Below are 12,747 nucleotides of genomic sequence, written 5' to 3' on the forward strand. Positions count from 1 at the left end.
TCTGGGCACTCGGCCAACAGTGCCACCCTCTGTGGAAGCCCTGAAGATTCCCGTCTCGCCTACATCATCACCAGGGCTCTGATGAACTAGGCACGTTGGCCTCAGGGATCAGCCTTGGGGAGCGCTGAGGGTGCCCCTCTACTGGTCATAGTAAAACACACCCAAATGCAGGCCCAGGTGAGCACCGACTCCCGCATGTCTGCCTAAGCAGGCATCTAGACAGATGAGCTTACCTGGGCAGGTGAGGGCGTGGGCCATGGACCGCCCCTCTCCGCTTGCAGCGGCCAAATCCAGTCTTGCTCTGTCCAGTGCAAAGCCATAGCCATGGTGACTCCTTAAATTTCAATGAACGGGAACACAGTAAGTGGGCACTTAGGCACATTGCAACTGCTCAGTGGTGTCCACTGGCTACGGGCAGGGAGGCGGGAGGCGAAGCTACAGAGAGCTCCCGGTCACCAACCGACTGCAGGGAGCTGGACGCTGCCCCAGCCGTTTGACGGGCCCTTTCTAACGCGCGTGTTTTTCTCACCGATGCAGAAGCCAAGCGTTAGCCCCGCCAGCCCCGGGCGTGGAGACGGCACTGGAGGCCGGCGCGGCTGTGTGCCTGCCGGGGGGCCGCCATGGCTCAGTACAAAGGCACCATGCGCGAGGCGGGCCGGGCCATGCACCTGATCAAGAAGCGCGAGAAACAGAAGGAGCAGATGGCCGTGCTGAAGCAGCGCATCGCCGAAGAGACCATCATGAAGTCCAAGGTGGACAAGAAGTTCTCGGCTCATTACGACGCCGTGGAGGCCGAACTGAAGTCGAGCACGGTGGGGCTGGTGACCCTGAACGACATGAAGGCCAGGCAGGAGGCCCTGCTGAAGGAGCGCGAGATGCAGCTGGCCAGGAAGGAGCAACTAGAGGCGCGGCGGCTGCAGCTGGAGGCGCGACGCGAGAAGGCGCGCAAGCAGGAGCAGAAGCGCAAGATCTGCAGCCTGTCCTTCACGCTGGATGAGGGCGACGAGGGCGACGAGGGCGGCGAGGGCGCGGGCGCGGGTGCTGGCTCCGAGGGAGCCGCGCCCCCCGAGGGGCCCGCGCCCGGGCCGGCGGTGCGCAAGCGCAGGAACCTGGGCAAGAATCCCGACGTGGACACCAGCTTCCTGCCGGACCGCGAGCGCGAAGAGGAGGAAAACCGGCTGCGGGAGGAGCTGCGGCAGGAGTGGGAGGCCCAGCGCGAGAAGGTGAAGCGCGAGGAGATGGAGGTGACCTTCAGCTACTGGGACGGCTCGGGCCACCGGCGCACGGCGCGCATCCACAAGGGCGGCACGGTGCAGCAGTTCCTGAAGAAGGCGCTGCAGGGGCTGCGCAAGGACTTCCGCGAGCTGCGCTCGGCCGGCGTGGAGCAGCTCATGTACGTCAAGGAGGACCTGATCCTGCCGCACTACCACACCTTCTACGACTTCATCGTCACCAAGGCGCGCGGCAAGAGCGGGCCGCTCTTCAACTTCGACGTCCACGACGACGTGCGCCTGCTGAGCGACGCCACCATGGAGAAGGACGAGTCGCACGCGGGCAAGGTGGTGCTGCGGAGCTGGTACGAGAAGAACAAGCACATCTTCCCCGCCAGCCGCTGGGAGCCCTACGACCCCGAGAAGAAGTGGGACAAGTACACCATCCGCTGAGCCGGCCCCGCGCGCCGCCCTGGCACCGCCCTGAGAAATGGGGGTGGGGGGGGCGCGCAGAGGCTGCTGTGCCCTGGAACCTGCAGCTTCATTTGGGGGCCTCGGTTGCTTCCCAGAGGTTGAATAAAGACTGAGGATCATTATCCACGTTGGCTCATTAGATTGCGAGCGTTCCTTCTAGTTAGCTGGTGGTTCGTGAAGAGCCTTTTTAATGGCGCTGTTGGGTTGTGGATTGAGCGTGACAGGCTCTGCCGAGTGATGCTGCAGCCACGTCCAGCCACACTGGGGGGCAGGAGTGGCAAGAAGGGGCACCCTTTGGCACCTGATGACGGTGAGCACAGGCTTCGGAGCCAGAATGGCTGGGTGGGGTGGGTGCTGCATCATTTGCAGTGAAATAACTGAACCTCTGTGCCACAGTTTCTTCTCCTGTAAGCAGGCAAAACAATAGCACCTCCTCCCTAAGATGCAGTGAGGGTGATACCTGGTAAGCACTTAGAACTCAACACATGCCTGTTGTTACTGCCGTCTTGGTTAATCTACTTCAAGGACTTTGCCCTCAGAACCATCCAAAACCAAAGACTGGCCTGTTCCTTTCCCCAGGACTAGGCAAGCAGGGAAGGCTGTCACCAACTGAGGGAGCAACTCAGCCTCGGGTGTTCCTTATCTGGGCTGCTGAGCCCAGGGAAGGCTGGCAAGTGAGGGTCTGGGGGTGACATTCCTGCTCTTCCTTTTGCCGCAGACACCACTGAGGCTCCCCACAGCACTGTCACAGATCCTGTTTCTATGTAAAGTTACTTACCACCACCCCCCACTTTGTCTTAACACTCAGGGGTGCAGCTCTCACCCTTTACCAGTATAGCCCCGAGTGCAGGAAGTACTTCCCACAGTTCTTACTTCATCCCATAAATAAGATTTGCACTGGAGGGCCCTCCCTGCTGGTGCAAGAGACTAAAGCGCAGCACAATGAAGCTACCCACAGCCACTGCAGCATGAGTTCGATCCCCAGCTAGGGAGCTGACCCACGTGGTGCAGCAGACCTCTCCCGTCTCCCCACTGCTCCCCTCAGCGGTATATTTTAGATTTGCTTGTTCTGCTCCCCACTGTCTCTGGTGAATCCTCTCACCCCCACACCTATAATCTGCACCCCAAGTCTTGTATGCACAAATAAATCTTAACAGTAAAAATAATTTGCACTGGAACACTGGCCCTCCGGGCCACTGGATCCTCACCTTGGCTGCCACTTAGAATCTTTCAACATCTTTCAAACCTCCCAGTTCTCAGGCCACACCCAGAGCCTGGATCCTGTGGGAGGCAGAGGGAGGATCACAGCTCTCAGCATGTTTTGAAGTTCCCCCAGGGTCTTACTGACGTCTCCCCAAGAACCCAGGCAGTAAGGACACCTGTGGCAGGACCCAGCACAAGCTCGGAGGCTTCATCTCTGGTCTCCAACTTACTTCAGCAGGCTAGGAAATAGCTCTTTACTGGCATGGAACAGCAGCGTCCGCATCGGGGAGCTCTTTACAAGAGCAGAAACCCAGTGAGTCCGGATGTGTGTCCCAGTAAGATCCCTAGGTGTGGCCTTCTCTGGTGGCGCAGCGGGTTAAAGCACAGCACTAAGAAGCTAAAGCCGCTTCAGCATGAGTTTGATCCCGCCCCGGAGGTGACCACAGGGCGCAGCAGACCTCTCCTGACCCGCCCGCTGCTCCCCTCAGTAGTGTACTTCGTCCATCTGCCTGTTCTGTTCCCCGCTCTGTCTCTGGTGAAGCCTCTCACCCTCCGCATCTCTGGCCTGTACCCCAGTTCTGTATGCACAAATAAATAAATCTTTTTTTTAAAGCCCTGGGTACACACCAGACTTAGGGATCCCCTGGCTAGCTAGATGTCTACTCTTCAGCCTGTGCTTTAAGCTCAAGACCTAGACTCAGGGTATTTAAAAAAGAACTCCACATCACCACTATGGAAAACGGTTTGGAGGTTCCTCAAACTGCTAAACATGGAGCTTCCCTACGACCCAGCAATCCCACTCCTAGGTATCTACCCAAAAGACACAAAAACACTGACTGAAAAAGATACCTGCACCCCCATGTTTATTGCTGCTTTATTTACAATTGGAAAAACATGGAAGCAGCCCAAATGCCCAAAAGTAGATGACTGGATAAAAAAGATGTGGTACATATATACAATGGAATATTACTCAGCAACCAAAAAAGAGAAACACATGTCTTTTGCAGCAACTTGGATGGAGCTGGAAAAGATCATGCTTAGCGAGATAAGCCAGAAAGAGAAAGAAAAATACCGGATGGTTTCACTCATAGCAGGAGTATAATGGACCAGGTGAGGAAATAACAAGAATAATGAACAGCCATATACCAGAGACATTTTGTGGGGATGGAGTGGAGAATGGGATCAAAAATGGGGGTGAGGGAAATGCACTGGACTATGGTGATGGCACACGGGTGACTTGGTGATGGGAAACCCACGGGGATTACAATTGAGATTTTAAAAAATGGACAAAATGATGTTAAAATAATCTGTTATATATATATTATATATATAAAAATATATATAATATATATTATATATATATAAGAACTCCACATCATTGGCTACAGGTCGAACTGATTTAATTTAAAAATGATATAATGAGTGTAATCTCACTCCTGTATCTATTTCTTCATTGGTTTGGGGTTACCTAGACTTCAGTTCTGCTGTGCATGATTAAAAACCCCAAAGCTAGAATGTTTAAAGCAAACTTATTTCTCTCTTTCATAAAAGTTTAGAGATGTGCTTATAGGGTACTAAAGACCCAGCTTCCTTCCATTTTATTCTTTGACCTTAGGTTGTCCCCACAGCCAGTTACCTTATAACCCTAAAACAGCAATTTCAGCTCCAACCACCACATCTATAGCCCAGAAAAGAGAAAGTAAAAGGGAAGAGAACGTCCAGAGGCATGGAATCAGCATCTCTTAAGGATCCTGCAAACTGGCAAACAATAGATCCCACTTGGCAGAACTTGGTTACTGGGTCCCACCCTAGTGCAAAGGGCTCTGGGAGATACACTGCGACTTTGTTCCTATTGGTTTCTTGACTTCCAGATCTGTCCTTTTCTGACTGTTACAGCCTAACTGTGATAGGCAAATGCAGTAACGACTACACAGTAGCAATTAGTTCTGACTTTGAGAGTGGATCATCTATTTCCCTCTGTAGTTCTCTCTGATTTGACCCTTATATTTTGATATTCTGTTGTTAGTCGCATATATGTTAAGGATTGTGTTCTTTTTGAAGAACTGACCCTATCATTGCATAATATCTTCTACCCTACAAGAGCTGGGGTATAAGCCACGGGTGTACAGGTGTGAGAAAATTCACCAGAGAGGGTGGGAAGCAGAACAGGTAGATCTACAGACATATACTGCTGAGGGGAGCAGTGGGAGAGTCAGGAGAGGTCTGCTGCACTATGTGGGTCAAGTTTTTGGTTGGGGATCAAATTGGTGCTGCAGTGGCTGGTGATAGCTTGATAGAAATATGTCTTTAACCCCTTCATCACCAGGAAAGCCCACGCATAACTTTCTTTTTCTTGGAAGTTGCACTGTCTGAAATTAATGTAGTTATTCCTGCATGCTTTCGATGTCAGTATGGCATATATTTCTCTGTTTTTTTAAAATCTACTTGGCTTTATGTTTAAAGTGGCTTTCTGGAAGTGAACATATAGTTGGGGTTGCATTTTTTTTTTATTTATCTTCTCCAACAATCTCTGTTTTATTGTGTGTGTTTAGACCACTGACATTCAAAAATGAATAATGATATGACCATATGTTACTGTTTTCTGTTTACTGCTTGTCTTTGTTTTCTCTTTACTGCTTGTCTTTGTTTTCTCTTGTTTTTGTTTTCCCCATTTTCTGTCTTAAGTAGTTTTATATATATATATAAATTTACTTATTTACTTATGCATACAGAACTGGGGTACAGGCCGGAGGTGCAGGGTTGGTGAGAGGCTTCACCAGAGACAGAGTGGGGAGCAGAACAGGCAGATCGACAAAGTACACTGCTGAGGGGAGCAGCGTGCGTGTCAGGAGAGGTCTGCCACGCCATGTGGTCACCTCTGGGGCAGGAGGGAATCGAACTCATGCGGAAGTGGCTTTAGCTTCTTCATGCTGTGCTGTAACCCGCTGCGCTACCAGGGAGGGCCCTGTCTTAAGTAGTTATAACTGAGCATTTTATGGATTCCACTCCCTTCCTCTCTCAGCATATCAGTTTTGTTTCACTTTCCTTAGTGGCTCTCCCAGTATTTGCAATAGACAGTTACAATGAATACCCATCTGCCTTCAAATTACACTGTATAATTGCTTTGGTACCATAATAACAATAATCTTACAAGGAAATAAGCCCAGTTCCTTCCTTATCACCTAACTCATTGTTCCTCATTGCATTGAGATGATACATACCTAAGAATTGTCAAATCCACTGTTACATTACACATTGGCATTATCAAATACGTGGTTGTTATTATTTTGAAAAATGTATCTTGTTAGAGCAACTAAGAAAATTTTTTAAAATTTTATTTATTTCGCTTGCCTTCGTTGCTACACTTCTTGCCTTTATGTACAGCCGCATTTTGCCCTTGATCATTTTTCTTTTCTCTAAAGAACTTCTTTTGATGTTTCGTGCAAGGCAGGTCAACAACAAATTCCCTCAATTTAAGTTTGCCTATACCTTCATTTCTCCTTCCTTTTTTTTTTTTCCTCCTTCCCTTTTGAAGGATACTTTTGCAGGGTGGTAATTCTACCTTGCTGGTTTTATGCTCTCAACATTTTACATATCTCGCTCCCCTCTCTTCTTGATCGCTTGCTTGCTGAGAAGTCAGGGGTAATTTGCATCACCGGGCCTTGCGAGGTTAGGTGATTTTCCCCCTCTGGCTTATTTCAGGGTTTCTTCTTATATATTATATATATATATATATATATATAATAGTTTATTTTTACATATTTTTGTGCATTTTTCCATCTCAGTTGCAATCCCCTTGGTCTTCTTCAGCTTTGACTGTCCATAGTTTGAAAACAATATGCCTAAGAGTAGTGTTTTGTTTGCACTAACCCTGCCTGGTGCGCTCTGAGCTTACTGAATCTATGGTGTGGTGTCTGACACTAGGAAAATTCTCGATCGTTTTGTTCCAAATATCTCTTCCCTCTTTCTCCTCCTGGTATTGCGCACTGTGTGTGCCACAGCAGTGGCTGCAGCTGCCCCACAGTTCACCCTTCCTGTGTCGTGCCAGTTGTAGCTCTTTCAGCTTTTGCGATTTTCAGGTTTCCACCGCTACATCCTCACAATCAAGATATTCTTTCCTCAGCTGAGTCCGGACTACTAAATACACCTATCGAAGCCAATCTTCAGCATTTTTGATCTTTAGCCTCTTCCGGTTCTGTCTTAGAATTTCCATCTGCTTACACTGCCCATCTGTGCCACCTATTTTCGGAAGATCTAAATCCATAGTCTGGAGATTCTAATATCACTGCCATGTCCGATTCTGATGCTTTCTCCGTGTCATCTCCCTTTTTTTCTTCCTTTTGGTATGACATGTAGGTATTTTTCTTAACAGCTGGACACAACACACCAGATAAAAGGAACTAATAGAAACAGGCCTCGGTAATAAGGTAGAGGCGGCAGGAGAAGTGTTCTGCGACCCCACGACTATGTATCAGTCTCAGCGGGCCTGTGCCCTGACCACGACTTTGACAGTGACTTTGAGAATATCTCTCACCTCCAAATATTTCTCACCTCTGCTCCTTCAGCAGGGAAGGGCCTATCAGGGGCCAGGAGTGAGGTCAGAGGTTCTTGGAATGCCCTTGCAGGACAGGCTCTGGCTAACCGGTTTCTCCAAGACAGGCCTTTTAAGAGGAGCAGCATGCTCTGCTGTATATGGAAATGGCCCTTTCATCCTTCCCTGCCAGAAGCAAGCAGGGATCTTTCTCTACTATGTCTTTACTGTGGGAATCTGGGAAGCTCCTGGAGGTAAGACTCACAGGAGGATGACCGGTTCCTCTGTGGCTGGCGCGGAGTTTTTATCTCCCAAGAGATGCCCACACTGAGCCTCTAGCGCCTGCCACTGCCAGCAGGTTTTGGCTCCCAGCTCAGGTCCCCACGGAGGTCCTGGCTCACGGGTGTCTGTGGTTGGTGGCCAGTTGTACTGTTCTATCTTGACAGTGTTGGAGGCAACAATTGACGTGACCTTACTTCCGTACTTCTCTGACAGCTCTAAAAAGAATCATTGCTGGTTTTGTGTTGTTGTGTTCTGTTTTTAATTTATTTTTCATTTGCTGTTAGGATACAGTGGTGACTTATAAGTTCCTTACGTGCCTAACAAGAAACGAGAAGTTCCTCCCCCCCCACCCACAATATTTAGAAGCACGGAGCATTCTAATAATTTCAGACCTTTCGCAAAGAGACCCAGCCTGCTCCACTGGCTGCTTTCTCTCGGTGGCCACGGGTCACCTTCTGGAATCTCCGAGGCTGGCGGCCCGGGAATCCCCAGCACCTCCCTTGGGTGCTGAACCCCACGTTGCCGTCTTGCGGTTCTTGTTGTCTTCTTCTTTCTTGATTTACTTCCTTTTTCGATGGAGCACATCCTCCCTTGTTTATAACCAAACATACTTGAGAAGTATTTGCTTAACTCTCTAAAATTATCTTTGCTTTGCCCTCCGACGTGACTGAAAGTTGACAAACGGGCGTGATTTCTGTCAAAGCGTTCAGGCCTGGCTCCGTGGTCTCAGAGTGTGCTTTCCTGGCGAGTCTACTTCATGTATTTGGCGCAAGGGAGATCACATCAAACTCGGGAAATCAGCCCAGACGCTCCACACAGCTTCCCGCCTCTTACCCAGCACTCCACACGTGTTCCGGCTGATGGCTCTGCCTGCCCAGCACCCCATCAGAAGGGGCTTCTTCTCAGAGAACAGCCTTCATCATCTGACTTCATGGTCCTCTCTCCCCGTGTCAGCTCTCCACACCTCCGCCCCCACTAATTCCCCAAGGCACACTGCAGATGACTGTCTTGCTCTGTGTGTGCACCTTCACCCTTATCACCCCTTACGCCTCTAGCCCTGGGGTCAAGGCTTTAGATTCCTGTCTCTGCAGAGTGTCTGGGCCCCAGAAACTGTGTTTCATGGACCTGGATGAAGATGCTATTTCCTCCAGGATCCCTAATCATAACAAGTGCACGTGTCCAGACCTTGGTACCTCCAGATCTTTCTGGACATAGATAGGACACACAGGCGTGGTTTGGGGGGTGCTCTCATGCAGGTAAATTCAGGGGAAAGTCATCACCTCCTCAGATAATCTACTGGCTCCGCAAGACACAGCCCATCTCTCTTCCACCCTGCCCCTGTCCCCCGCTAAGACCATTTGCCATCACACCCCTTGGAGAGGAAGTCTGACTTCCGCTTGAAGCTGCACGTCAGTCTCCACTTTTACTTGGTCTGTGCATTCTTTGCCAGCTGCCTGGTATTCAGCTTGCAAAGCCTTAGGGCTCGTCTACATAAGAAGATCTAATATATTTAGTATATGCCAGCAACTGTGGTAAGCACGTCAGCTCTTTTAACTCGCATAATCCTCATGAGGCTCCCACGACTCAGGTCCTGTAAATTCCCGTCTTACGGATGTGGCCAGAGAGGCTCACGTCAACCCTCGGTTCCATGGTTGGTGAGCGCAGAGTGGCTTCAAACCCTGTACATCACAGCCTCCGTTTCTGGACACAGCTCTGGATTCACGCTGCAGCTCAATCATTTCAGTGACGGCAGGGGACTCAGGCATGCTCTTTTTTCTGCAGGTCCCATGCTCACCCATTTTCCTGTTAGGGGGCCACCGTGTCACCTGTTATTCTGTGTGGCTCATGCAAGGCTACGCCTGCCCTTGGGTGACCTGCCTTGCTGTCTTCCTGGACCAGGTTGGCTCTGCTTCAGCTTAGCTGCTGGGATATACAGATGTGTTCCCCTGTTCCTTTCCTGCTCTCTTCTCCCTCTGGAATCCCCCTGAAGCAGGTGCTGATGTGCTGACCAGTGCTGCTTTACATTTCTCTGAGACTCAATTTTTGGTTTCATTTTTTCTCTTTGCTCTTAGCATCCCCTGATCTCCATACATCCCTCTTGTGGTTTGCTATTCCTTCTCCTGTGGCCCTTGAGTCAACTTCTCGTTTCAGTTGTTAGACTTTCAATTCTAGAATTTCCATTCAGTTCCACCTCATACTTTCTATATCTTTACAGTTCCCACTGATGAGACATCATTATCCTGCCTTTCTTTACTTCTTTAGCCTGGGCCCCTTGAGTTACTGACCACCCTTTGAAGGTTTCTTTCTGTTAGGCCCAACATCTGGGTGCTTACAGGTTCTTTCTGTTGCCTGCTTTCCCCCTCCATTTCTTTGTCTTATAATCTGGGTTGAAAACCGGGCTGTAACGTGTAGTAACGCTACATGCCCCCCTCATGACCTCTGTAGCCTCTTTGACTAGTGATGTGGCTGTTTCAGGGAGGGCCGCTTGCTCTGCCCTCTGCTGTCTCCCCTCAAACTTTTAACCATCAACTTTGTCTCCAAGCCTGGTTCCCTGCAGGCCACCCTGGGTCAGCCCCTGATTGTCCAGAGGGTATGTTTACACCCCAGACCAGCCAGGTTTTCAGCCTCTCACACAGGACGTGTGTGCTAGGAGCTATCTGACCACCCCGGAGTTCACAAGTTGGTCCCCAGGTTCCACAGGGCTCCCATCCCGTACACGGGTGGTCCCCCCCAGAGAGGGTTAAATCACAGCCCTGTGAGGCTGTCCGCAGCCCCTGCAGCAAGAGTTCCATTCCCAGCAGGGAGCTGGCCCACAGGCACAGCAGACCTCTCCTGTCTCCCCGCTGCTCCCCTCAGCAGTGTACCTCAGTAGATTCACTTGTTCTGCTCCCCACTCTGCCTCTGATGAATCCTCTCACACACACACCTGCACCTCTGGCCTGTACTCCAGCTCTTGTGTGCATAAATAAATCAATCTTTAACAATAACAGCGTGGGGCCACGCTGCTCCGCGGTCTAGTCTATGCAAGCAGAGCCCCTCGCAATGGCAGTGGGCTGACCCCTTCCTGGACACCATCTCTGTGTGCTGGCTGAGGAGTCGGGCACCCCTACCAGCTGTGGGACGGGGGGCAAGGGGAGTGCAGATGGCCCAGAGCGGGGCTTCAGGTCAGGGTGAGAATCAGACTTTTCCAGGCTTCACCAGCTGCCCAGCCTACCTGAAAGAGTTCTTCCACCTGGCGCACCTGGAGGACAGGAGCATCTGCCCTGTGGCCCAGCCACCAGAGCGTGGTTGTGTCGTGTCCCACAACCACGGGGTACACTTTTCACCAGTCCCACCCACAATCTTTCTATGCCATTGGGGCAAAGGGCAGGAGAGGGAAAACAGGCTCAGGCACCTGGGGGCACCTGACTGGCCCTGCCCACTTACGTGGGCACTGTGGGAGGTGGGTCCACCAGTGCCCAACTGCACAGATGCTGCGGGAGGCGGGTTTACCAATGCCCACTATTGCCAGATGCACGAATGCTCCGGAAATTGCTCTCCTGCCCCAGGGAGCTGGGAAAATGGGGCCGACCCTCAGCTGCCAAGCCTGTTGGAGCAGCACAGAGCCCAGGAGCTTGCTGCACCAACCACTGTCCTGTCTCTGTAGTTAGCTGACTCTCAAGGTGTTGTCATTGCTTTGATCAGTCTCCAGAGATTCTGAGTGATGCGTCAGATGAAAGGCTGTACCTCTGGGGGAGAGCTTTCTCAACATGGCTGTTCTGCTCCAAGGTGTGTTTTTAGGTGGAGGTAAGAGGGAAAAAAAAAACTAAACAGAACTCTCCTGCACTGCTGGTGGGAATGCAAACTAGTACAACCACTTCGGAAAACTGTATGGAGGTTCCTCAAACTGCTAAACATGGAGCTTCCCTACGACCCAGCAATTCCACTCCTAGGCATCTACCCAAAAGACACAAAAACACTGATTCAAAAAGACACCTGCACCCCCATGCTTACTGCTGCTTTATCTACAATTGGAAAAACATGGAAACAACCCAAATGCCCAAAAGTAGATGAATGGATTATCAAGATGTGGTACATATACAAATACACGATGGAGTATTACTCAACAACCATAAAAAATAAGCACATGCCATTTGCAGCAACATGGATGGAGCTGGAAAAGATCATGCTTAGTGAGATAAGCCAGAAAGAGAAAGAAAAATACCAGATGGTTTCACTCATAGCAGGAGTATAATGGACCAGGCGAGAAAATAATAAGAATAATCAACAATTATATACCAGAGATATTTTACAGGGGTGGAGTGGGGAATGGGATCAAAAATGGGTGGGAGGAAGGGAAGTGCACTGGACTATGGTGATGGCACATGGGTGATTTGGTGATGGGAAGCCCATGGGAATTACAATTGAGATGGAAAAAGGCTCAAAATGATGTAAAAATAAACATATTATCTTTTTAAAAAACCTAAACAATCCAAGGTGAAAAACAATATGTACTGCACGGCACCATCCATGTGACAGAGGATGATGAATAATACCATAGTTGTTCCACTTAAAAGTATCTTTAAGAGAAGACACATGGTTTTAGAAGAAATTATTTGCCTCTGAGGACAGGAACACCGTTGTAAGGAGACGAGAATGGGGGAAAGATTTTTCGTGGCTGTATAGTTTTTCCTTTTGGCTTCCATCCGATGCATGATCTATTAAACATATAAGACATCAAATTTAAATTGAATCTTTATAAAACTTTCAGAAAATCAGAAACTTCTAATTTTCAAGGAAGAGATCAAGGACTTCAAGAGTTCAAGAAAGTGATCTATTCTCAGGGTTTGATTATTTTTAAGTAAGCAAACTGAAGAGTAATAAAACAGAATCAGATCATTTAAAGAAAGAGATGCTGCTAATCACTATCAGGCCAGGGCTGACCTCTCCACTTTGCATTTCGTTCTCCTAGAGGGAAAAGACACCCTGCTGCGTGAAAAAGAGAAACTAAGGGACCCCAAACTAGGAAGGCAAGGACATGAGGAGCATGACCACTGAACCCCACCA

The 12,747-nt window shown here is 49.6% G+C and overlaps 1 protein-coding gene across 1 annotated transcript; it reads left to right on the plus strand.

Annotated features, from left to right (window-relative positions):
• Window positions 1–620: 620 nt before the first annotated feature.
• Window positions 621–1,664, plus strand: FAM50B (family with sequence similarity 50, member B). Its single transcript, XM_004694839.1, has one exon. It carries the CDS (start codon window positions 621–623, stop codon window positions 1,662–1,664), a length of 1,044 nt encoding a protein of 347 aa, XP_004694896.1.
• Window positions 1,665–12,747: the final 11,083 nt, after the last annotated feature.

This window comes from Condylura cristata, unplaced genomic scaffold (assembly GCF_000260355.1).
Source record: "Condylura cristata isolate star-nosed mole 26May11 unplaced genomic scaffold, ConCri1.0 scaffold00048, whole genome shotgun sequence".
Taxonomy (NCBI): Eukaryota; Metazoa; Chordata; class Mammalia; order Eulipotyphla; family Talpidae; genus Condylura; species Condylura cristata.

Excerpts from the sequence above, each read along its gene's own strand:
- FAM50B (XM_004694839.1), top strand. The coding sequence starts at position 621 with ATGGCTCAGTACAAAGGCACCATGCGCGAGGCGGGCCGGGCCATGCAC.